We start from the raw sequence: 24,609 nt of genomic DNA on the forward strand, positions 1-24,609 counted from the left end.
TGTAGGGAACTGAACGGTGAACAAACTTCTCCATTCATATTTCACATGCAGCAGAGTTAATGGAAGTCAACAATGCTATTAACCAACACATGTTCTAATTGTAAAATTTGTCACGTTTATCAAATCATTAATACATTTAAACGTGGGATTATGATTATAATTACCCGTTGGATGTTTGATTTTTTTGGTTGTGTGACTTTTCCTTGTTTTGTTTCTACCTTAATCAAGACATCGCTCATTTAGGTAGAATCTTTGACTTTTTTTTTTATGTTTGAATTTACTGACTTTTGTTTCCACCTTAATCGGCAGTGTTCGTTTTTGGAAGAAAAAAAAAACTGAGTCATGATATTGCATATTCCATTTATGTGATCGAATTGGTATTTATTGAGGAAAATAAAATGTGATTCTAATTAAAGCTATCAATTAAAAAGATGGGTATAGTTTTCATTTTTACAAGTTTATATACAGAAAGAAGAAACTCTTGGTTTTCCAATTTAGGTCAAAACAAGGAAAAGCGTGGAGCTCGTGGGACACAAACACAAGGTTAAAGTCAAACACCGAACCGAATACAATATAAAAACCGATTGATACCTATTTTTGTAAAACCGAAAGAACTGAACCGATCCATTCCCGTCCCGAACCGTTTCTCGAAACGCCTACCCCTACTTAATATATGATATTTATTTAAAAATTTTAAAATTTCGTATCTAAATTTGAATTCGGATACCTAGTTTTTGGGTGTTAGACCAAAGTGAATACGAGACGAGGTAATATCTCATAATATACGCACCATTTGGATTCGGATTTTAATCCTAAAAGTTCGGGTATCCGACTCGTGTCTATCTCTATTGCTTTACGATGAGTTCCTTGTGCAACTAGTTCGGTTTTAGATTTAAGAAGGTATCTACCAAGGGGTTAGACTAAAACACAAAATGCAATATTATGCGTATCTAAGCTTGTGAATTTATTGTGTTTAGAATTCACCCTTACAAGCTACAGACTCTGTAGACAGAGATCTGGATTCTTCGGATTAAATCTCAATGAAATGCGCAGGCGAAGACGGCGAGAGAGAGGCTGATGAAGGGGGAGGAGTTTGAAGACAGAGAAGATGAACACGAAGATCCAACATTTCATTTTCGTTGATTTTCATGTTTGGATAATAGTTATAAGGGAATGTTTTATGTGTTGATACGTGGCTACATATACGTACGAAATAAATTTTTTAAAAATTTCCCCAGTTGAAAATTGGAAAGATTATTTAAATAAAATTCATGTATCATCTTTTCTTGTTGAAACTAAAAAAAATATAGGAACCTGTAAAGAAAAAAAGTATTTACCAGTTTTTCATAATGGGCCTAAATATTTATATTTATTGGACCAATAAGGGAGAAGAGTTTTGGGCTTATCCTCACGAGCAAAATACTTAAATTACTTAAATACCCTCTGCCCAGCTTTAAATATCGAGATTGTCCCTGATACACAACCTTTTGATTTTGCGTCTCCTCGTCATTCGCCATCTTACAGAGGTTGCAGAGAGAAAAGTGAAGGTTTAATTAGGGTTTTGCCGGAGGAGACGAAGAGATGAGTCGCAGTTTGGGAATACCGGTGAAGCTCCTTCACGAGGCCTCCGGTCATGTCGTCACTGTGGAACTGAAGAGCGGCGAGCTTTACAGAGGAAGCATGATCGAGTGTGAGGACAACTGGAACTGTCAGCTCGAGAACATCACCTACACCGCCAAGGTAATGTCAAACCCTAGATTTCGTTTCGTTTTTTTTCGTTTTGTAGATGTGTTTGTTGAACCCCAAATTTCGCTTCCATTTTGCCGATGTAAGTGGAGGAGCGTACTGTAAAAACCCTAGATTTGTCAAGCCTAGAAATTTCACCAGGGTTTTTAGGGAGTTGGATTTCTTCCTTTTCGGGTTTATATCAATTTTTAAACTTTCTCGGAAAACTGTGAATCCTGGGGTTCTTGCACTGTAAAACCAAGGCTATTAAATCCAGCAGTCAGTTCTATAAGAGTATGCTGTGGTATGGTATAATTGCTTTTTGGATCTATGAGGATGAAATTTTCCATCATATTTTTCACTGTTAGTTTTTATGTTTTTAGGCCACTGTCCATATAACTTCTCATGTTATTCTCTGTGATCGTTACTAAACTTATGCTTGGATTTCTCATTGTCCCGGAACAGGATGGTAAGGTGTCTCAGCTTGAGCATGTCTTCATCAGAGGCAGCAAAGTCAGGTGCTTTATCCAACTTAGACATGTCTTTATTCCGGTGTAATCTATTGAAATCCGTCTCAACATAGCTAACTCTGATTGATGGTTGACCTGTGACGAAATCTGGACAGGTTTATGGTCATACCAGACATGCTCAAGAATGCTCCAATGTTCAAACGTTTAGATGCTAGAATCAAGGTATGCTTGCTCATTCTGAATTGTTTTATGGACCACTTGTTGTGTGTGTTCTCCATTAACATCAACCTGAGATGTTAACATCTTGATTGCTTAAACTTGCAGGGTAAGAGCTCATCATTGGGCGTAGGCAGAGGTAGAGCTGTTGCAATGCGTGCCAAAGTAAGCTTTACTCTTTCTAAATGACCTTATTTGTTTCTCTGTTTCTCTATTACGAACTAATAGAATAAATCTCCATTATATGTTGTTTGTGTAAAGTAGAACTCTTTTTCACCATTGGCTTGATTTTGTGATTACTGATTCTTGAACACTTTGATCTTGTGATTGTTGTAAAGGCTCAGGCTGCCGGGCGTGGAACTGGTGGGAGGGGTTCGGTGCCACCCGTGAGACGGTGATTTAACTCTCCAAAGTAAACAATCTTTTGGGGTATCCTCTGGTAAAGCGATAGTCTTTGTCCTTGTCCTTTCGTTTATGCTTAGGTTTTCTCTGCAAAACCAATGTTTGACATTAACGAGGGCATGGGACAGATAGAGAGAGAGATGACCGGATGCTCTTTGTTTCTGTATTTGGGTAGTAAGATGTTGGAATGTTGACATGTTTTCAGATGGTCTTTTGCGAATTCCACCATGAATTCTGCAGAATGACATTGAAGTACTATGAAAATTTTTACTTGGTTTCTCTTCGAAATTTAATTTTTTTTCAGCTAAAATACAGAAAATACAGAGACAGATATTGCCAAACAGCTTTATTGGCATTCAGAAATGAAGTTAGTCATGAACAAGGAAATCTAAAGAGAGCAGAATTTTGGCTAACAATCCTTTATTGCTCATAAGTAAAGAGGATAAAAAAGGATTGAACAAGAACCTGACTCAGACGCCCAGATACATACGTTTTCAGACATTAAACCCACTCGACAGGGGCAACTTTGGTTGCTTTAACTGACTTTGATCATGTTATGACAAAATGGCTTATTATTATAATAGATCATTTTGTGACATTCGATGTTAAAAAAAGTTAGAGAAGGAAAGTAGCTGGTAAGTTTCTTGTAGCATAACCGAATTTGGACGTGCTGTACTTCCTGTGTACACCAGTCAGTTTCCCTGTCCCTGCCTTTTGATGGAAAGTGGCCATCTTTCTCGAACATTCCCTGAAACCAAACAGAACCCACTTTCAGAATTTGAGGATTTGTCAATGGGTTTTTGCTGCTGCTGCTTTTTTTTGGGGGTTTGGTTTCTTACAGTAGCTGTTCTTCAGTGTACCCTGTGTGCAACTCGCAGGTCTTGTTCCATTGCTTGAATCCGTTAAGCGTACACTCGGCAGTGTAGATCGCTGATGCTGCTAATTGAGATGGAGGGTACTTCAGCATCTCGTATTCCACCAGGCAAAGCTCGATGATGAAGAATGATAGAAGCTCAAGCTGGGACATAGATACATAGAGCATTCATGTTAGATGATGGACCCTTCAGACCGTTGAAGCCTTTAGATGATTAAAAGTTTGAACCTTTTTATCGGATTGTGCAGCTTTCAGAAACCGTCTCATGAACACATATGGAGTCGGAAGACAGAAGTTGAATTGCAAGGTAGTAACCATTAGTTTCTCCTGCAAGAAGAAACACATGTTCTCTCTCATTTTCACACCATTATTCTTTCTCAGAATATGACATTTAGTTATGAAGCATCGTATGTTTTGATCCTGAAATATTACCATATCGAGCACTTCTGTCCGGGTGTAAGCTTTGTCGGATATGAGAATGAGATCATCTACCACCGGAACTGAAACCTCTTCATATTTGCAAGCAAGCAACATAGCTGTAACACCAACAAGCTGAAGCTTTTTCCTCACTATTTCCTGAGCTGCTAGAAATCTGTCAATGAGATTGACTGTGAGATAAAGGGTTTCCTCCATCAGCTCGAACTTGTAGTGCACCTGCTCAATTTCCATCACAACAACATTACTTTTCATCAAGATTGAAACATCAAACCAAATTAGAAAACAATTTATGACGGATGAGCACAATTCCATTCTCCTTTCGGTGTCTACCTCGATCAACCAGTCAATGAGAATTCCTCTCATCCTCTCGTTTAGGTCCTGTTGATTCTCCATGTAGTTTGGTGGGACACAGCTTCGGCACTGCCAAATGAAGAACAATCAAACATCTATATCTCGGAACCAGGAGCTATTGATGATATAGAGCTTGGAAGATCTATGAACACCAACATTAATTAACCTCATTTTTCTTGTAGAAATCATACAAATATTCAACATACATTAACGAGTTGATGGAAGGAAAATAATAATGATTTGTCTGATTTCTACAAGAAAAATGAAGAACAGTTGAACACCTACACCTATACGAAAAGACTAATTATTTCATTTTTCTTGTAGAAAGCAGCAAATCATCGATATTTCAACAGGGCATTAATGAGAGGATGAGAGTTATATATCAATAAGTTGTATGCTTTGTACAAGGAAAATGAAGAACTGTTGAGAACATATATCTCGGAACCAGAAGCTGTTGATGATATCTCTGTTCTGTCACTAATTACCTCATTTTCTTTGTAGAAGGAATACAGATCATCGATATATTCAACCACCGCGAGAGGATCATTCTTGTCACAGCTGTCTATATCGATCAAAGGCTCTTCATCATCATCATCATCATCATCATCATCATCCACGTCTTCCATTTCAATCTCCTCCTGCAGAAAAAGCAAGCGATAAAAAACAGCATTTCCTTGCTGAGTCTCTCATGACACTCATCGAATATAAGGGTGGTTTGTCATATCAATTACCATCCGGTCTATCTCGTCAAGCATTGCTTCAGTGTGTTGAACAAACATTGGCTCATTAAATTCTCCTTCGTCGGCATCGATGATGATTTTATCGGCCGACTCACCAGAAATCGAGACTGATTTCTTGGTTTCCTGGACATAAAGAACAGAAACCATTCAAGATTTTATTCTCAATTACCACATCCAACAAGTCACTTTCTTTATGTAGACGATACCTCCTGCTGCGTTTGCTGCCTTTTGTCAGTTAATTGAGAAGCAAACATCCTGAACCAATTAATAGTAAAGCTTATGCAAGGGACATCAACTAATGTGACACTGTACTGAAGCCAAGCAAAAGCCTCAAAACTGCTTACCTGGTAACTGGTCGATGCACCGGAAGAGGAGGGTCGTTCTTACTGCAGATGGCATTCCTTCTGAAATCAGGGGAAATTCAGGAAATGATCACCAAGATTCAGAGAAAATCCACAGAAAACCACATCTATACATATATATATATATTAGCCTTTTTCTACGTCTCTCTAATCACTGAAAAAGCAAGGGCAACTTCTGAGACTGTTCATGGAAGGAACCTACTCAGACAGTGTTCTCTTGACTGCACAAGGATAATGTGGAGCTCCGATGATGTTCTTGTTAATGGTACTGAGTGCTCTCCGAGTCTGCCCAGTCGCCGGCATGGACTTTCCTCCACCACCACCTTGCAAACCCCCTTCTCAGGTTGCAGAATCCAACAGATAAATCAATGATTTGGCAATCACAAAACTTGAAATTTCACATCGAAGAGATGATTCCTGAGATGATTTTTCTGATAAACCCACATATGAACAAACGGATCGATTACCTTGGAGATTCATTGGTCCGAGTACTCCAGGATTGTTCTCGTCTGATCCAGCCATTTTCTTCGTTACCTAGGGCGAAATTTTCACGGCAAACGCTTTAAAACCCCCCTGAAATCGAATTGAAAACCTAAAAAAATCCAAACCCAAGAGCAATTTAAAAGGGGAATAATCTCTATACTTGAATCTTCTGGACCCGATGCCAAAATCTGAAAATACCCAATCAAGAACAAGACTTGATCTGAAAAACCCAGACGAAAAAACCCGAAAATTTTACCTTCCGCCTACAAGACACCCAGGAAAATTTCACCACCCTGATCTCGAAATCACACGAACAGACTCCACCAGAGAGAGAATCTCCGTCAACCCAGCCTTTCGCCGAACCCAGATCGATTAAACAGAAGCAGTGATTTCTCAGAAAAAAACCATCGAATCCAAAATCCCCCCCAAAAGCAATCAATCGACCACCAACAAAATTCCCCTCTCTCTAAATCAAATCCCCAACGGCTACTGAAGATATCGTCAGGATATTAGAGAGATAGATCTGTCTCGATCTCTCTCTCTCTGGGAAAGGGAAAAAAGGAAAAAGGAAGGAGGAAGTGAGTAGAGATTTGAAGACGGGAAGAGCGGATGTATGTCCGCATGTGCCCCTTCGCTCTTCTTTAAGAAAATCGCGTTTAAAAATAACGGCTAGTTAATCTCAGCCGTTGGATCAAATCCCTCGAACTCGAGATCAAAAGTTGCCTTCATACGTGCCCCCCGAACATACCAGCTATATAAATTTGCCCCATCCGCTTTTCAAATTCTTCCTAATTAATAATTTCACCTCTATATATTGTTACTAGTACTAGTTATTATTATTACCAATTATTGCTTCCGCCCATGCCATACCAGATTGTATATTGATTTGCGAATTTATAAATTTTGGAAGATATGGTAAAATGAATTTTGATATTTCCGAATTATTGGTTATTTGAAGAAAGGCAAGTAGTAAAATTTGGCTTTTTTATTCTATTTTTGGCTCTGAATAGTTTCCGGTTTAAATAACAGGAAAAAAGCTCACATGAAAAAACATTGTGAATAGAAATTTTGAAAATTATTTGTATCAATCTGCTATATGATGATTCAGTTTAATGTAAAAAGTAGTCATAAATAATAATCTATTGCATATAAATAAAAGTAAAGAAAAATCGCCTACACATGGTATTTCAAAATATTAAGAATTTCGTTTCCCATGATTTTAAAGTTTCCGAAGCATTGAAACACCACACATCTTCAGATTTCAATTATATGATTTTTATACCAAAATAAATATACACACACACAATTAATGTCATTTGTTAAAACATTTATTTGTAATCCACTTAAGGATTTCACTTCATTCTTTGACATTTTCCATTGGCATTCATCTCTAACGACCCATCATCATATCAGATTTTACTCCTATAAAGATACTCTCATCATTAAAAAGAAGATCTTGTTTGAATTTCACACCAAGAAATTCCCAAACACATTGAAACAAGAAAGAAACAAATATACTTGGCATCCATGATCACTAAACTAATACTCTATTTGATCTCCTGTCGAACTAAAACGTACCTGAAAGGAAGAATTTCACGTTCTTTGCGATTATCCGCTCCATCTGCCACATCTCCCAACCTTTCTTGATAATTCAAGGCGATGATGGATGAAGATCCATCTGCTCGTTTCAAGAATCTATGCGTTCGGGGATCGGATGCCTCAAGAAAAAGTTTTTCCATACACTGGATACAAGATCGGACCAGCTTGGGGAAATCTTGTTGTAAATGATCATTGTTTATCCTCTGATCCGGAGGCTGCCTTCTCGATGCTGTCACTTTCCTTGTTCTCCTGCATCTCGAGCAGTTTTTCTTGTTCCTCATCTCGCTCTTGTGGTTCAGCTTCTTGAACAGCTTTCGGTTTCTTGCTCGTAGACTGCTGATACATGACTCCACCAAACATACAAATCAGAAGTCCCATGGTTCCGACGAAGGTGGAATGCTTATCCCAGATGACCAAGTTGATCACAACTGTTAATAGCTTGTTCACGATGCCGAGAACAGTGAAACCCGTTGCAGAAATGGCCCGACGGCATGAAAACCCGAAGAAAGAGATGGCCAGGCCAAATACACAGGATAACCCCACAGGCAAAACCACTTGGAAAGAGTACCAGTCAGTCTCGTCAGTGATTTCATGCTTTATTTTCTTCAGCTCTCCCATTATAAGCAACTCGAGGGGGAACAAGAGCAAGGCCTCCAGATTATTGTAGAGCACAAGACCCCAAGTGTTCAGACCAATTGTCATAACCACATGCTTGATGTAAACAAAATCTATGGTCATGCTTACCAGATAGGCCAGAGCCCAGCTATACGCTGCAACAGTAAACTGGTAATCTGTCAAAACATAAAGCACACTTCCTCCAAATATCGTAGCGAGAGAACCCCATGTCTTAAGAGACGGCCATGGCTGATGCAAGAAAAGCGTCTCACCAATCGCGACGAATATAGGAACAGCAGAACGAAATACGATAAACGTGTCCACATTGGCGTGAAGGAGAAGCTCGCTGTTAGTGAAGAGAGACAAGTAAAATATGATGGCTGCCGGAAGAAACCGCCACATCGTCGAAAGATTCAGAGAATCATGCTCGATCAAATTCGTCTGCCCACAGAGGAAAACCCCAGCTGCACTAGTGAAATACTGAAGAGCAGTCAATGCTCCAGGGTAAGGAAATTTCATGACCGCCCATTTGTTGATGATCGAAAGCAGCGAGGCCGAAATGCAGTAACCTGCAGCTACTCCATAGATTGAGGCATGGTGAAGTAAACCACTATACCAAGGTTCCTGTACCTCGACCTTGTTGCCTCCTGAATTATACTTGTGAATCTCACTTGGGTTTCCTTTTTCTTCATCGTTAGACATATTGAAAGGAATAGAGAAGAGAATTGAAATCGGATGTTTCTAAGATCGACACTCAGTAACCATCAGCTCAAATCGTCGAAATGTTTTATTGATCTCCGATTCCTTTCACCAAAATGCGTACCGTAACACGATCTACAAGCATCCATATAAAATCATGTAACCTTACGAAGCCACATTTCATAAGATTCCAATAGAAAACACAATAAACCCTAACCGATTCCATCTAAAGAGATCAAATCATAACAGAGAAAGCAAAGATCCAAAAAGCAAAAACACAGAAAGCAAAACCGATTACAGAACACTAACCTGATGCTCAGCCGATATAGATGATAACAACAGAGACAAAATTAGGGTTTTGTTGTCAAGAAAAGAGAAAAGGAGAGCTCTGAATCCCCAAAAACACAGATCTGCGCCGTGAAAACCCGCCGAAGAAGAGGCCGAGCTCGACTGTGTCGGTATTTTTTTCTTTCTATTTTTAATTTCCAATTATACCCCTGATTTCCCTTGCTTATTACCCTTTTGGTAAAGTGGCGATTTAGGCAAGGCCCAATATTTATCTGCTTCATATCGTCTTATCATTATTGGGCCTGGCCCAATATTCATCTGCTACGTATAGTATCACCATCATTGGCCCACATCGAAAAGACAAGTAATTAATTTTAAATTAAATATGAATTTAATAAATTTTTTTAATTAAAACAAATTTGAAAAATATTATTTTTTCGTAATATAATAGAATTTTAGTAAATTAAAATAGATTTCAATTGATATAAATGATATATTTTCTAAAAATTTATAAATAAAAAATAATTTGAAGCTAAATGGAATGAGTGAACCCAAGGAGTTTTTTGTTAGGGATAGTTAAACGAAATCATTGACAATTGAAATGATTAAATTTTAAATTTTCTTTTTCACTAACTATGATTAGGTTTTTTCACTAACTACGATTAACTTTTCAGTAGTCTAGTTTTGCTCGTCCAACAATAGCGATAATTTCGGTAGCTATTTATTCGACTTTCTAACACGAAATTGATTGACGTCATTTTCAATTTCTATAATATTTTCACATAAAATAAAGAATATGTGTTCACCAATATAAAAGGATATTTCCGTATACAATGCGAAGAATCATAGAAAAACTAAAGTTAATGAAAACAACATATTTCTTCTATCGAAAACAAGTTGTTATATATATCTGATTTATATTGTAATTATTATTTTTCTATCATGAATTTGGTTGGTGTTAATAGATATTATATTAGACGGGATTATTATGTTATTTAGGTTTCCTCTTCATTTCTCCTTATTTGAGGTCTCTTGTTTTTGGATAATTTAAAAATATTAAAAGTATAAACCTAAGAAATATGCGTCAATGGTTAAAAAAACAAAGGAAAAATTCCAAAAAAAAAATATTGAACTTTATAATTTTGACAAAAAAACACTAAACTTTATTTTTTGTCAAATAAACATTAAACTTTTTAAACGAATCTAAAAAACACTGACTTTTTAAATGATCCAAAAAATATATAAATTTTTCTGCGATTATAAAAAAAACACCGAATTTTTTTATTGATAAAAAAAATACATAAATTTTTTTCGATTGTCAAAAAAACTAAGTAAAATAATCTGACGTGTTTGCATCTCATTGGTCACGTCATTCATTTTGTTTATTTTGACAATAATAAAAGAGTTAAGTGTTTATTTTGTCAAATTTAAAAAGTTTAATGTTTATTTGATAAAAATAAAAAATTCAGTATTTTTTTTTATCAAAATTGTAAAGTTGATTGTTTTTTATTTTGGATTTTTCCAAAAAACAAAACAGAAAAGAAGTCATCAACGTGTTTCATCTACCAAAAATATCAACACCTATGGACGATCACGAACCACAAGATACTATCAATCATTGTCTAACCCTAAATTATTTTCAATAATAATAGTATAGAAAACACATATATTCTAAGTTATTTTATGTAGGCCATTCCATTGATCTAATTAAAAATAGGGGATATAAATATTTGGTAAAAAAACTTAAAGTCAGATATGTATAATTAATTATTTTGTAGTTTCTATTTTTGGCATGGTGAAAATTGAAAATCGATAGGATATTTTGTTATATATGATGGGTTATGATTCATCTACGTACCAATATAACATGTACATATACTTTCCAATTAGATGTAGATTTTATACGGTCCATGACGTCTTTTCGCATGTACTCGTTTTCCGGTGGAAGTAATCCAATGAGATTAAAGGTGTATAATGAATTTATAATCACAATACATATGAATATATATATATATATATATATATATATAATGAGATGATGGGTCAAAAAATAAATCCAGGAAAAAAGGAATAACGACAAGATAAGGTGGGATCTGAATCCGGTCGCCATCGGCATGGAGGAAAAAAAAAAGCAAACGTGGACTGTTCTACGATGAAGACGACGTTTTAACTCACACATTTGATCTGATCTATATGTTGGAATTTAGATTTAAATATAAAAATATCTCTAATATTAAAAAATATTAAAGTACATTTAAATTTGGGTTCATCCCAATCTTTTTTTAATAACCTATAATTCAAATTTCAGTAACCGGTGTTTGGATAAACTATAAATACCTTATTCTTTTTTATATACATTGGAAACTCTGATCCCACTTGCGGCGCGCATTGACCGAGTAAAACCAAATATAAACGCATGAGTCTGTAACACACGTGTGAAAGGTGAATCAGTCGTAACTGATAAGAGACAGGTGAACGGATAGGAATCGAACCTCCAATCTTTCGATATATTGACTATGCTCCTTGCCAAATCACTCGTGATTTTTTCCTATAAATATCTTAAATTATATTAACCACATTCGTCTTTACCAAATAAAAAAATTAAAGTTATTAAAAAAAACATATGATAACCCATTAGTCGGTATCCAATGATCATGAGGTGACAAATCACTTTAAAATTTTGGATTTGATTTTACTAGTTTAAAAAAGAGTAAATACTATTAATTGCTTAATTGCGTGAATAAAGTTTGATTTTGGACTAAAAAAATTAAATGGCATGAACCTTCGTATTATAAAAAAGGACATGATCTTCGTCCATTTGCAGTTGGTGTGAGCATCGAGCAAGTTGAAGGACCACGTGGCCCGGGTCCGATATGTCTCGTTTCATGTTACGCATCAAGACAAAGTTGATAATGCCTTTGGATTTCTGAACATATACATACACATATATATATTATAACTTTATATTATATTTTTTGAATGATATTATTATTAAGTAAGATGGTGAAAAAGTAAAATTTGGAGATAATTAATGATATGGACGACCATTGACTGTGAGGAAAATGGGTCTTTAAATAGACAGGAGTAGAGTAGAGTGCTCTCTCACACCACCAAACACACAGAATCATTACAAAGCACAACTCCTATCACCATGGATCCTTACAAGGTACCTATACATAATATCCTTTTGGATCTCTGAACCTAGTTTCAACTGTAAATTACCAAAATTTTTTCTTAGATTCTGTCTTCTTGTTTGGTATTTTTTTTCTATGTTTTTCAATTCGATTCTGTCGATTTTTATTATTATTATTATGATGATGATGAGAGATCTAAAGAAGGGTTGAGTCGTGTTTGTTGTTGTTAGTGTTATTATGTTAATCGAGTTTTAATGGGGGGAGAAAAGGACAAAATCTATACTTATGTCTGTGTTCTATCGTTCAGTTGGTCTCTGAATCGGTTTTTTTAATTAATTAATTAATTAATTAATATCTTTGATCTAGTTAAGTTTTTATAAGTGTTTTTAAAATTTTCATGAGATCTTGGTTTTTGTCTTGGATCTGAGGAATTCTTTTCATGAAAGGCACATGTTTATATATATATATATATATAATCTTACCAAGTGAAATGAAATAAAGCATAGTTAACTATGTATTCGGTTTAAATCCAATTTTATATTAAATAGATATGATTTTCAAAATCAGAAATATCAATTTATAGTCGAATCCAAAATAAATACGAATACAATTTTAAAAAATTTAAAATAGAATTTTTTTAAAGATAAATATTTTTGTATAATATAGAATATCAGAACTCAAACAAAACACAAATCAACCCTTAATTATTTGTAAAATTTTAATCTGTCAGAAAATAAAATCTAAAATAACATCATAATCAGTAAAATAGATATCACAAATCCCTAACATCATAATTTTTTGTATTGTAATATATATATATATATTAGTAGATAAAACCATCGTATATATTTATCTGAATTAATTTTGTTTCTAGATCAACTGATCGATCTTATTTTTTTTGGCAGTTTCGTCCCTCGAGCTCTCATGATTCTCCGTACTACACCACAAACGGGGGTGCTCCTGTTTATAACAACATCTCATCCTTAACTGTTGGAACTCGAGGTCTTGTCTTGTCTCTTTGAACCCGAAACTGTCTCCAAGAATCCAAAACTCTACCCTTTCTTGATTCTCAAGCAACCTTCTTGACGATTCTTGATTTTCTTTTCTTTTTTTTTGCATTGATCGAATTAGGTCCGATTCTTCTGGAGGACTACCATCTCATCGAGAAAGTAGCAAACTTTACGAGAGAGAGGATCCCAGAGAGAGTGGTTCATGCGAGGGGATTCAGCGCCAAGGGCTTCTTCGAAGTGACGCATGATGTCTCGCATCTCACGTGTGCCGATTTCCTCCGAGCACCTGGCGTTCAGACACCAGTCATTGTCCGTTTCTCGACCGTGGTTCACGAACGTGGGAGCCCCGAGACCATGCGAGATATCCGTGGTTTCGCCACCAAGTTTTACACCCGAGAGGTATCGATCGGTCTATCGATGTATATCGAAACAAATTTTACAAGAACCCTAACTATATAGCTCGCGAAGTATTTCCTTCTGGTTAATTCTTGTTTTGTTTTCTTCAGGGCAACTTCGATCTGGTAGGGAACAACTTCCCTGTCTTCTTCACCAGGGACGGCGTCCAATTCCCCGACACGATCCATGCCCTAAAACCAAACCCTGTCACAAACATTCAAGAGAACTGGCGAATTCTCGATTACTTCTCTCACTTCCCAGAAAGCCTACACACGTTCGCTTTCATGTACGACGACGTGGGCGTTCCACTTAACTACAGGCACATGGAAGGATTCGGGGTTCATGCTTATCAGTTCATCAACAAGGCTGGAAAAGCTCATTACGTGAAATTTCACTGGAAACCCACTTGCGGTGTCAAGTGTTTGCTCGAGGAAGATGCTGCTAAAGTTGCAGCAGACAACCATAGCCATGCCACTAAGGATCTACATGACGCCATTGCCGCAGGGAACTATCCGGAATGGAAGCTTTTCATCCAAATCATGGATCCTGCTGATGAAGACAAGTTTGATTTCGATCCTCTTGATGTAACCAAGACTTGGCCTGAGGATGTATTGCCTCTGCAACCCGTTGGTCGGTTGGTTCTGAACAAAAACGTCGATAACTTCTTCGCTGAGACAGAAATGCTCGCTTTCAACCCGGGTCTCGTGGTTCCCGGGATCTATTATTCACAAGATAAGCTCTTGCAAGCTCGAATCTTTGCGTATGGCGACACTCAGAGATACCGTCTTGGGCCAAATTATCTCCAGCTTCCCGTTAATGCTCCCAAATGTGCCCACCACAACAATCATCATGACGGTTTCATGAACTTCATGCACCGCGATGAGGAGGTCTGTATATGTATAATTGTTGGCAAATCTTATTTAAAGCGTTGTCTCTTTGTCTTCTTGGAAACGGAATCTTGATGATATGGATCGGTGTTTGATCTGATTTTGCAGGTGAATTACTTCCCTTCAAGATTTGATTCAGTTCGCCATGCCGCGAAATACCCTATTCCTTCTGCTGTTTGCTCTGGTGAACGCATAAAGGTCTGTATCCTCCTCCATGAGTATAAGTAATGTCTCAACCACATATATGACTGAAATCTTGGAACGTTTTCAGATTCGTTTTGTTTGATTTTCTAATTTCAGTGCGTCATTGAGAAAGAGAACAACTTCAAACAGCCGGGGGAGAGATACCGGTCTTGGGCACCAGACAGGTAGCAAACCAGTTCTGTGTTTCTTGCAGAACACTCAACGATAAACCCTAACCCCAAATCTCTGTCATTTCGAACAGGCAAGAACGATATGCGAAGCGTTGGGTTGAAGCCCTTTCGGATGCCCGCGTCACTGACGAGATTCGTGGTGTCTGGATCTCTTACTTGTCTCAGGTGAGAAATGATAAATCATGAAAGCTGCATTAATTTGCTTAATATTGATTAAGGAAAGTCCAATCCATTATATATTGAGTATAATGACATGAATTCTCTTATTCTGTTTATGAAACAGTCTGATAAATCTCTTGGCATGAAAGTGGCGAATCGTCTTAATGTGAGACCAAGCTTCTGATCGATGTCTGAAACAGACCAAACTCAGATCTTGTCAGAGGCGATGGAATCTCTGAACTCTGCTCTTTTAAGCTTCGGTTTCTGTTTGGTAATGAGTAATATATAAAAAAAAAAAATCAAGATCCTAATGTTGTAAACCCTGAATCGTGTTTCTTATGCTTTCCTGTTTCAAAATAATAATGTTATGATCTTATATCGTTTTTCTTTCTTCTGAAGGACATCATAAATATATATTTTACACGTAAAATTAATATGCTAACTTTATTGCTTTTATATATAAATTAAATTAAACAATTAAGATTAATGTTAATAATAATGAAATATATATGATCTCAAATGCTCCTCCTACCGTAATTTCATATTTCCCATTAACAAATCTCTCTCTCTCTCTCTCTCTCTATATATATATATATATATATATATATATATATATATATCAAATCGGAATCTCCTCCGTATCAATAAAGAGATTCTCCTTGGTATGATCTCAATGCTTACTTATATACAGAGAGATTCTCTTCCTAAAGTATGATATTTTAAAATTCAATAGACATCAAATCGGAATCTCCTTCATGTGAGCTGTGATAATTTTGTTCCTTTTGTCATTTTATATTAGCTTCAATCGACAAAGAGAGTTATTTTGATTCGTCTAATTATATACGATTCTACGATATAATCATACTTTCTTGTAAATTATTCAAAAAAATAAAAAGTGTGTGTGTGTATATATATATATTCATATTTCCAAAAAAAATATATTTTATTCAACTACGATTTAATTAAATATATCTCTCTCCATCATCTGTCTCTGTAGAGTTTCTCTTCGGCCTCGTCGCCATCAAAACGTGAAGACTTGGATCGAATAGATACAACTCATAACAAAGACTTATTCTTTGTGTGTGTGTGTATATAAATATATATATATATATATACAATTTTTCTCTTAGGAAATAGAAATAATTAAGAGATTCCCACTTGTGGCGACCAAAAGAAATGTTTAAGAAACGATATTCCAAATGACTCTTTAAAATAATGTGTAAAATCAGATACCGTTCTTTGTTTTGATTTTTTTTTTCGTTTTAAAAAATAGTTGGATCTATTATTGTATCACAAAGTAGAACCAATGCCCTTTATTTTATTTATTTATTGGCATCTTTTGGTCACCAGAAAATTAAAATCCAAGTCTAATATAATTTCCTAACTGTAAAATCATAGTCGCCTAATATTCCTTTGCCTACACATAAAAGATTCCGAATCACAGCCTTTTCATCGATGGTGGCTGATCGTCTCTCTCTCTCTCTGTGGAAAAAAGGTTGGGACTTTACAAAATTACGGTTCATAATCTTATATGGGCCCCACTTTATATGGGGAATCGAATCTTCTTCCCTCTCTCTACCCCAAGAGAGAGCGAGATTCATGTCTGGTAATGAAAAATCCAAAGCCGATAAAAATACAAAAACAATTAAAAGGGTTCTCTTTCCCGATGCGTAGATGAGATAACGATGCCCGGAAAATAAATATCTTCCCTTTTTTTTCTCTCCTCTCTCTCTCGGTATCATCCGTGGAGAAGGTATTGCGTTGCCATCAGACATCTCTGTTACTATTCTCAGACAAGTTTGTGTTCGAGGCACTTCAAGAATCTCCAACGTTAAAGAAACAGAATCTACTCGGGGAATCTTCTGGAATCTCTTTGCCTTGTGAGTTTTTCTTTTTCCTTCTTGGGCCCTTTAATTTTAGCTCTGAAGCGCAAAGTTCTTCTCTTGGGGGTGGATTGTATTCGTTTTCAAGGGACCGGATTAATCTGTGGGTACTGATGATTACTCTAAAGTTTATTTGCTTTTTCTTGTGGGTGAACTCCGTATATCATGATCCACAAGCGATTAGGGTATTGTTTGACCAAATTAGAGGAATCAACTGCATGGGGGGGGGGGGGGGTTAGGCCTGATTCTTTGATTCTTTGTTCTCTCTGTTTTGGCATCACGAAGTGGGTTTAGGCCTGATTTGTGATTGATTGTGTCTCCTCGCCAAATGGGTTTTAAGTTTGGGAGGAGATTCATCACGAGCTCTATCGGCTTTCGAAATATAATTGCGATGAAAATCGAGAGATACATCGCGAGTGATCTATCTGTTGAAATGGATACTTCGTTTTCCAGATGGCTCTTATTTGATTTGATCCTCTCCTCGCAGGTGCTGGCGAGTTGTCACTTGGTGGAGATTTAAGACAAAACATTTAAACTCATGGGAGATAATGTTCTTCAACCTGTAATGGACATTGAGTTCATGGATGAGTTGCTATTCGATGGTTGCTGGTTAGAGACCATGGAAGAATCCGAGTTCCTCGACTTCTCTCCTTCAACTTCCATTAACCCGTTTGATCCATCTCCATTAACACGGTCTCCTCCTCAAGATACACAAACAATCTCCAGTTCGGACATATCTCAGATGTTCTGTCAGGACATCGCCGAAAGATCCGGTCTTGACGAAGCTGAAGGGAACCGAAGATGGTGGATTGGACCAACAAGGGGTAGCCCTGGTGGTCCCGGTTGTTCAGTAATGGAGAGACTGGTGCAAGCATTGAAGTACATCAAAGACTTCACCAGAGAGAGAGGCTCTCTTATACAGTTATGGGTACCTGTGAATAGAGGAGGAAAGCGGGTCTTGACCACAAAAGAGCAGCCTTTCGCCATTGATCCCATCTGTCGGAAGCTGGCAAGTTACAGAGAGATTTCAGAGAGCTTCCACTTCAGTGCTGAAATGGAGGATTCGAAGGATTTGGTGGGTTTGCCTGGAAGGGTTTTCCTTGGGACAGCCTTTCGCCATTGATCCCATCTGTCGGAAGCTGGCAAGTTACAGAGAGATTTCAGAGAGCTTCCACTTCAGTGCTGAAATGGAGGATTCGAAGGAAATTCCTGAATGGAGTCCCGATGTGAGGTTTTTCAGGAGCGAGGAGTATCCGAGAGTTCATCATGCGCAGGACTGCGATGTCCGAGGAACATTGGCGATTCCTGTCTTCGAGCAATGTAGTAAGATTTGCTTGGGCGTTATTGAAATTGTGATGACCACTCAGATGGTTAAATCAAGGCCTGAGCTTGAAACCATCTCCAGAGCTCTTCAGGTTTGTTTTATAGGATTGGACATTTCGGTTTTCGGTTTGCTTATATTCGGGCTCGGTTCTTTCGGTTTTAGTCTTTTGATCCCACAAGTTTCTGATAGGAAAATCATTGTTTTGTTTTGTTCACAGGCAGTTGATCTTAGGAGCACAGAAGTTCCTGTTCCATCTCCTGCAAAGGTAAAGAAAACCAGTCTAAGTTTTCTAATTTCCAATTTCGTGGCCGTCTTGATCAGGTCGGCCGGGTACCCGAGATTCGATTCCTTTTTTGGCCCAATCCTGCTAACGGGATTGTTCTTTTATCAGGCCCGAGACATATCCTACCGAGCAGCATTACCCGAAATCCGGAACCTGTTGAGATGTGCATGCGAAACACATAAACTACCACTAGCTCAGACATGGGTATCCTGTCTCCGACAAGACAAACCCGGCTGCCGACACAACATCGATAACTACGTCCACTGTGTCTCGACAGTCGACGATGCTTGCTTCGTCTTCGATCCGACCGTTCAGGAATTCCATGAGGCTTGTTCCGAGCATCATCTCTTGAAAGGGCAGGGAGTTTCAGGTCAAGCCTTCTTGACCAACCAGCCTTGCTTCTCGCCTGACGTCACCGTCTTCAAGAAAACAGAGTATCCACTCTCTCACCATGCCACCGTGTTTGGCTTGCGTGCCGCCGTTTCCATCCGCCTTCGTTCGATCCTCACCGGCTCTGCAGATTTCGTGTTGGAGTTCTTCTTGCCAAAGGGTTGTCGGGATTTGGAAGAACAGAGGACAATGTTGAATTCTCTCTCGACGATCGTGGCAAATATGTCTAGAAGCTTGAGGACTGTATCGGATAAGGAGCTGGAAGAAGAGGCTGAGTCCATGAGGGGCGAAGTGATCGAAAGGGAAGAGATGGTACCGAAGGTAGAGGATAATCTCCATGAAAGTTCTTCGTGGAACACCGAATCCAGACAGATTAAGAGTGACCTTCGAAAGCTAGGACAGGTATCCAATGGAGGAGGAGCTTCAGAGATTGGCGAGCAGAATGGGGGAGGTTTCAGTATAATGGCTGAGAAAAAGCGTGCAAAAACCGAGAAAACCGTCACTTTGGATGTCCTCCGCCAGTACTTTGCTGGTAGCCTGAAAGATGCTGCCAAGAGTCTCGGTGGTAAGCATCATCAACACACATATACGTATATATATATACAATCAATCTTTAACGAATTCAGAAGGGGATCCATCCAGTCTTAAACACTAGGATCTTTGTCTTGGGAGGATCCCATTGCAGTTTGTGGAACATTATGGTAAACTATCTTTGCTGATCTTTTTGTTTTGTCGGAAAATTTTCTCAGTTTGTCCAACTACTCTGAAGAGAATATGCCGGCAGCACGGGATACAGAGGTGGCCATCTAGAAAGATCAAGAAAGTCGGTCGTTCCTTGCAGAAAATCCAACGGGTCATTGCCTCGGTTGAAGGAGTTTCCGGCCCTCTTCCCGTTTCCTCTTTCTACCCGAACTTCCCCAACACATTGCAGCCAGCAAAAAACTGTCCCGCTCCGTTTCTTTTACAACACGGAAGCCATGTCAAATCTCCTTCTTCTTCCTGTACTCAGAGTTCTAGCTCTAGCCAGTGTTATTCTAGCGAAACACAGCTAAACAACTTGCCGGTATCCCGTAAATCTTGCTCTGCAGAAGACACTGTTAATGGGGAGAACAGCTTAGTCAATGACTGTGCGACGAAGAGGACGAGAAGTGAAGCCGAGGTTCACAGTTTGAGCCGGGAAGAGACGACCACCTTCTTCTCCAGGTTGCAGAGCCATGATTCTCTCAAGGAAAACCCTAGTTTGGAAAATACCCATTTACCGTCTTCCCAAGATGAAGATTTTCTGCGGATGAAGGTCACATATGGGGACGAGAAGATCCGGTTCAGGATGAGAAACTCTTGCAGATTAAAGGACCTATCGAGGGAAATAGCCAAGCGGTATAACATAGACGATATGAGCAGATATGATCTCAAGTACTTAGACGACGATAACGAATGGGTACTACTGACGTGTGATGATGATGTAGAGGAGTGTATAGATGTCTGCGGATCTTCACCGGGCCATACCATCAAGCTTCTGCTTCAGGTCTGTTCTTTCCATCTGCCGGAACGTTCTTCTGTCAGCGGATGACATTGGCCACCATTCCTTTCCCGGTAAAAGCTCAAATCTTTTCGACGTTCCTGGTTAAATTGTGTTCTTTCCTGAGAAGGGTCGAGTCAGAATATTGTGTTCGAGCAAGAACCATGTCAAAAAAGCTTCATTACCAGACAGATTGGTTACGGGAAGAAGAAGAAGAAGAAGACTGTTTTAGGACATGAGAGAAAGATGTTAAGGTTGTTTACAGGGTTAAAGATGGTGGTGAGTGGCTTTTGTTGTGGAAAGCACAAGAAAGAAAACGTGTAGAGAGAATCCCTTCAAAAGAATTTTGAAGCTTTGAGGCTTTTAATTTCTTCTTCAGTTATGTGTTGTCTTCTTTACTTGAGTATGATTTGCAAATGTATATATATATGTATGTATATATAATTTTTCTCAAACACCGAATAAATATATGAAATTTTGTTTTAGAAGAAAAAAAAACTCATTTTTACAGGACATCCAATCCACATTCAGCAAATCCACCTCCCGTCCAAATCCATTCTTAGAAGAACACGCTACAACAGAAAAAAAAAATCACAAAACGATATGAAACTTAACCGACGTAAAAAATATCAACAGAAACCTTCTGTCTCCGCCAGAGGTTTCTTCGTCTCCCAAACTCAGCCTTCAGTTCTGGTCACATCCCCTCGACGGCGGGCATGGAGAGCCTCGAGCTGCATCTGAAGCTTCGCTCTGAACGGCTAAGTACTCCAGAGCCACCACGATGTCGCCTATGAGCGGTCGGTACTGCGCTTCTTCGTTCAGACACATTGCCGTTATCGCTATAGAGTAGTTCAGACACCTCCTCGGCAGCCGCCCTCGAAGCGACGGATCCACCAGCTGTCCAAACTTCTTCTGGTCCTTCAGAAACGGACGTGACTGCGAAAAAACAGAAGCGACGGCTATACATATATATAGGCGTAGATATATACGAAAACCACGAAAAAACGTGAAACCAGGAGTCCGGTTTTACTCACCCAAGCGATGAGGTTCTGTTCGCTTTGCTTTCTGGAAACGTCAATGGCTTTCCTTCCACTGATCAGCTCGAGCAACACCACCCCGAAGCTGTATATGTCCGATTTAACGGTTAACTTGCCGCTCATTGCGTATTCGGGAGCGCAGTATCCGTAAGTGCCCATGACACGGGTGGAGACATGTGTTCGGTCTCCGACAGGTCCTAGTTTAGCCAGTCCAAAGTCGGAGAGTTTCGGGTTGAAGTCCTTGTCTAACAATATGTTTGCAGATTTCAGATCACGATAAATGACGGGTGGATTCGCTTTGCAGTGAAGGTACTCGATACCACGAGCTGCACCCACCGCTATTTTCATCCGGGTGATCCAGTTTAGGGGCTCCTGGTCTGGTTCAAGGTCTGAAAACCGCAAAACATCCCCCGGAAAAAAAAAACAGCAGTTAAGATAAGAAAGACTGATAAGGAAGGTGTATCACGCAGTTTGTAGTGACGTTATCGCATTCTATATACGGTTTACGCATTGCAAACATGAAGATTAGAGGCTACGTTTCCTTCAACGATTACTGTGAAATTGGAAGCATCCAAATTTCAAGAATCCAAAATGCATCCCGAAGCAGGGATTCCGATGAAAACTCAATGTTATTCCCTTAATTAGACCCTATCATCGATGCTAATATCTCGTTCTAACCTCCCTCTATGACGACGTCATCCTATCAAACTACCGCTAAGGAACACGAAAAATCTTCAAGAATTTGAGTGAGCATTGTTCTTGAAACTCACCAAAGAGATGATCTTCCAAGCTCCCCATTGACAAGTACTCGTAGACAAGAAGCCTCTGATCACCGGAAGTACAGTATCCGATCAATGTAACGAGATTCGGGTGATGTAAAAGGCTAAGCATAAGGACCTCAACTATGAACTCCTGATTCCCCTGAAGGCCATCCGGGTTCAGTTGCTTGATCGCTACTACCTGTTTCCAACACAAAAACACGAAAAGGAAACAGATCACATTTCATGATTTTCAAAACAGTTTCCATCAAAGATTCTTTGTCCAGACACGATTTTGATCACAAGGTTGTGTTTTTTTTTTTACTTGTCCTGAATCCAAACGGCCCTTGAAAACCCTCCCAAAACCTCCTTCACCGATTGAATTTGCTTCCCTGAAATTCATCGTGGCCGCCGCAAGCTCCTTGAAAGTGAAGCTTCTGGCTCCTCCGCCGGGTTTTGGGCTATTCACCTTCCCATTCACTGATCAAACACCAATACCAGATCAATCAATGTTGGAAGTTTCTATCAAATGTCTGAAAAAGTAACCTTGAACCCTCACCTAAGATGCCCGAATTCGACTCTGTTCCTCCTCCATTTTCGCTGCTACCGTTAACTGAAACACGCAAGAGAGGGTTATCCAAAAACACGTCAAAGAGCGAATCTTTGATGAAAAGGAAACGAATTTCGATTCGATGAATGAAACATAAAGAGACTTAAGACCTGAGAAGTCGCTTGGGTAGCGAGCGCTACACCCGGAGGTATCAATGTCGATCCTTGTGTCCTTTGTTCGAGGGCTGAGGCAAGAGAAGCAACTCATTTTTCTTCAAACTCTTCCGGGACGGCAGCAAAACTTTACAGAAGAACACCACCCCAAACAGAGAAAGTTCGACGATAATGGCGGATGGATTCAAACAGGGAGCTGTTTTGAAATCATGTCTCTAACATAATCGTCAACCCAGCTCCAGAAAAAAAAAAACCCATCCCGGAGAAGACAAAAATGCGAGAAGAAACAAAACAAAAAAGCCCCAAAAAAAAGATTCAAAAGCACAAAAAAAAAACCTAGGACTTGTCTCGGGAACTGTAATGAGGGAAGAGAAAGAATCAATCTTTCTCCCCCTCTCTTTTGTTCTAATGATTCCAGAAAACAAACCAAAAAAAGGGTATATCCGATTGAATTATCGTTCCCTAAGAAAGAAGATCCGAATCGGCAAAAAGTTAAAATTTAAAAAATAGAGAGGAGAAAACTGGAGATTACTAAGAATTGCAGCAATGGCGGCAACAGACAACTGGCTTCTTTATAAATGGAAAACGGAAGAAGAGATTTTGCAATGGAGAGGAGAAAAAACAGAGCAGCTGAGAAAATTTTAAGCTAAGGAAGAAAAGAAAGATCGAGTGAGAAATTTAAGGAGCCGACGAAAGCTAAATTTAGAACCGCGTGTCCTTTCTTCTTCCTTTTCCCCCCTTCCAATCCTGTTATTATTGTTCTTCTTTTTCTGCATCCCCTTTAAACATTTACTATTTATTAATAAAAAAATCTATAAAAGTCTGTATATCATATTTATTACTATTATTTTGATGATAATTCTATTAAATTAATGCATTGACATAAATATTTTAATTAGATAATGCATTTATATCTGAAAAAGTTACATATTTGTTTAGAAACATCAAGATTTTTTGTATATAGTTACATGTTTATAGGATTTTGCCTTTATTAATTTATTTATTTAATTTGAGGTGAAATTAAGCGGCAGAAGACGACGACGACTTGTGTTGGGTTCTTTTCGGCGTGGGGCCCATTTATTTCCCGTCCTTTTGCGTGATTGCTTTCAATTATATATATCCAATTTACAATATAGTTTTTACATTATTGTTATTATTATAATATGGAAAATAAAACCATCATAAACTCTCGCTCGCCTCTTCAATCCTCCACTCTTCCTCACATTTATATAAGGTTCCGGTCCCCCCCCCCCATCGTGCTTGAAATTACCATATTACCCCTTTGGATCTCACACCCGGACATGTGGAATTCCATTTATGCCCCTTCACGATAGGTAGCGTCCTCCGTAAATGAAGGGCGCACTGCCATGTCGACGACTCCAGTTGATATTTGGGGATTTTTGTTCCGTCTTAATTTAATTATTATTCAATCAAATTTAATTTTAAAACTATATTAATTTATTTATGTAC

The 24,609-nt window shown here is 38.3% G+C and overlaps 6 protein-coding genes across 8 annotated transcripts; 3 read left to right on the forward strand and 3 right to left on the reverse strand.

Moving 5' to 3' along the window:
- The first annotated feature begins 1,483 nt into the window (after positions 1–1,483).
- On the forward strand, positions 1,484–3,083 carry LOC104809773 (small nuclear ribonucleoprotein SmD3b). Its single transcript, XM_010535853.2, has 5 exons — positions 1,484–1,740; positions 2,191–2,243; positions 2,351–2,417; positions 2,520–2,576; positions 2,750–3,083. Exons 1-5 carry the CDS (start codon positions 1,582–1,584, stop codon positions 2,807–2,809), a joined length of 396 nt encoding a protein of 131 aa, XP_010534155.1. The 5' UTR covers positions 1,484–1,581; the 3' UTR covers positions 2,810–3,083.
- On the reverse strand, positions 2,895–6,691 carry LOC104809782 (cyclin-B2-4-like). Of its 3 annotated transcripts, XM_010535861.2 has the most exons (12): positions 6,318–6,687; positions 6,046–6,112; positions 5,781–5,913; positions 5,561–5,620; positions 5,423–5,471; positions 5,208–5,339; positions 4,962–5,114; positions 4,456–4,545; positions 4,120–4,341; positions 3,916–4,014; positions 3,653–3,831; positions 2,895–3,561 (listed from the first exon to the last, which is right to left on the reverse strand). In XM_010535861.2, exons 2-12 carry the CDS (start codon positions 6,098–6,100, stop codon positions 3,429–3,431), a joined length of 1,305 nt encoding a protein of 434 aa, XP_010534163.1. In that variant the 5' UTR covers positions 6,101–6,112; positions 6,318–6,687; the 3' UTR covers positions 2,895–3,428. The 3 variants fall into 3 exon arrangements, with proteins under 3 accessions (XP_010534163.1, XP_019059396.1, XP_019059398.1); XM_019203851.1 differs by having other exon boundaries at positions 3,916–4,341; positions 6,318–6,691; XM_019203853.1 differs by having other exon boundaries at positions 3,916–4,341; positions 6,046–6,170; positions 6,318–6,691.
- Positions 6,692–7,450: 759 nt separating this feature from the next.
- Positions 7,451–9,425, reverse strand: LOC104809795 (GDP-mannose transporter GONST3-like). Its single transcript, XM_010535876.2, has 2 exons — positions 9,284–9,425; positions 7,451–9,109 (listed from the first exon to the last, which is right to left on the reverse strand). Exon 2 carries the CDS (start codon positions 8,975–8,977, stop codon positions 7,850–7,852), a length of 1,128 nt encoding a protein of 375 aa, XP_010534178.1. The 5' UTR covers positions 8,978–9,109; positions 9,284–9,425; the 3' UTR covers positions 7,451–7,849.
- Positions 9,426–12,321: 2,896 nt separating this feature from the next.
- LOC104809803 (catalase isozyme 3-like) lies at positions 12,322–15,613 on the forward strand. The gene is made up of 8 exons (XM_010535882.1): positions 12,322–12,428; positions 13,302–13,398; positions 13,528–13,805; positions 13,913–14,689; positions 14,798–14,887; positions 14,990–15,057; positions 15,135–15,228; positions 15,347–15,613. Exons 1-8 carry the CDS (start codon positions 12,414–12,416, stop codon positions 15,404–15,406), a joined length of 1,479 nt encoding a protein of 492 aa, XP_010534184.1. The 5' UTR covers positions 12,322–12,413; the 3' UTR covers positions 15,407–15,613.
- Positions 15,614–16,880: 1,267 nt separating this feature from the next.
- LOC104809819 (protein NLP4-like) lies at positions 16,881–21,048 on the forward strand. Its single transcript, XM_010535898.2, has 6 exons — positions 16,881–17,102; positions 17,593–18,131; positions 18,265–18,520; positions 18,647–18,694; positions 18,821–19,667; positions 19,852–21,048. The coding sequence occupies exons 2-6, from the start codon at positions 17,644–17,646 to the stop codon at positions 20,670–20,672; spliced, it is 2,460 nt and encodes an 819-aa protein (XP_010534200.1). The 5' UTR covers positions 16,881–17,102; positions 17,593–17,643; the 3' UTR covers positions 20,673–21,048.
- Positions 21,049–21,087: 39 nt separating this feature from the next.
- On the reverse strand, positions 21,088–23,876 carry LOC104809811 (serine/threonine-protein kinase PBS1-like). The gene is made up of 6 exons (XM_010535889.1): positions 23,137–23,876; positions 22,976–23,029; positions 22,742–22,896; positions 22,429–22,618; positions 21,656–22,047; positions 21,088–21,557 (listed from the first exon to the last, which is right to left on the reverse strand). The coding sequence occupies exons 1-6, from the start codon at positions 23,231–23,233 to the stop codon at positions 21,306–21,308; spliced, it is 1,140 nt and encodes a 379-aa protein (XP_010534191.1). The 5' UTR covers positions 23,234–23,876; the 3' UTR covers positions 21,088–21,305.
- Between the last annotated feature and the right edge of the window lie 733 nt (positions 23,877–24,609).

This window comes from Tarenaya hassleriana, unplaced genomic scaffold, assembly GCF_000463585.1.
Source record: "Tarenaya hassleriana unplaced genomic scaffold, ASM46358v1 Cleome1, whole genome shotgun sequence".
NCBI lineage: Eukaryota > Viridiplantae > Streptophyta > Magnoliopsida > Brassicales > Cleomaceae > Tarenaya > Tarenaya hassleriana.

Excerpts from the sequence above, each read along its gene's own strand:
- LOC104809811 (XM_010535889.1), bottom strand. The coding sequence starts at position 23,233 with ATGAGTTGCTTCTCTTGCCTCAGCCCTCGAACAAAGGACACAAGGATC. Across the intron at positions 23,030-23,136 it reads CTACCCAAGCGACTTCTCAG|TTAACGGTAGCAGCGAAAAT; the intron begins GTCTTAAGTCTC and ends TGCGTGTTTCAG. Across the intron at positions 22,897-22,975 it reads GTCGAATTCGGGCATCTTAG|TGAATGGGAAGGTGAATAGC; the intron begins GTGAGGGTTCAA and ends GTGTTTGATCAG.
- LOC104809803 (XM_010535882.1), top strand. Across the intron at positions 14,888-14,989 it reads GCTCTGGTGAACGCATAAAG|TGCGTCATTGAGAAAGAGAA; the intron begins GTCTGTATCCTC and ends TTCTAATTTCAG. Across the intron at positions 15,229-15,346 it reads GGATCTCTTACTTGTCTCAG|TCTGATAAATCTCTTGGCAT; the intron begins GTGAGAAATGAT and ends TTTATGAAACAG.
- LOC104809819 (XM_010535898.2), top strand. The coding sequence starts at position 17,644 with ATGGGAGATAATGTTCTTCAACCTGTAATGGACATTGAGTTCATGGAT. Across the intron at positions 18,521-18,646 it reads CCATCTCCAGAGCTCTTCAG|GCAGTTGATCTTAGGAGCAC; the intron begins GTTTGTTTTATA and ends TTTTGTTCACAG. Across the intron at positions 18,695-18,820 it reads CTGTTCCATCTCCTGCAAAG|GCCCGAGACATATCCTACCG; the intron begins GTAAAGAAAACC and ends TTCTTTTATCAG.
- LOC104809773 (XM_010535853.2), top strand. The coding sequence starts at position 1,582 with ATGAGTCGCAGTTTGGGAATACCGGTGAAGCTCCTTCACGAGGCCTCC. Across the intron at positions 2,418-2,519 it reads GTTTAGATGCTAGAATCAAG|GGTAAGAGCTCATCATTGGG; the intron begins GTATGCTTGCTC and ends TTAAACTTGCAG. Across the intron at positions 2,577-2,749 it reads CTGTTGCAATGCGTGCCAAA|GCTCAGGCTGCCGGGCGTGG; the intron begins GTAAGCTTTACT and ends ATTGTTGTAAAG.
- LOC104809782 (XM_019203851.1), bottom strand. The coding sequence starts at position 6,100 with ATGGCTGGATCAGACGAGAACAATCCTGGAGTACTCGGACCAATGAAT. Across the intron at positions 4,546-4,961 it reads CCTTCTACAAAGAAAATGAG|TGCCGAAGCTGTGTCCCACC; the intron begins GTAATTAGTGAC and ends TTCATTTGGCAG. Across the intron at positions 3,832-3,915 it reads CTGCACAATCCGATAAAAAG|CTTGAGCTTCTATCATTCTT; the intron begins GTTCAAACTTTT and ends TCTATGTCCCAG.
- LOC104809795 (XM_010535876.2), bottom strand. The coding sequence starts at position 8,977 with ATGTCTAACGATGAAGAAAAAGGAAACCCAAGTGAGATTCACAAGTAT.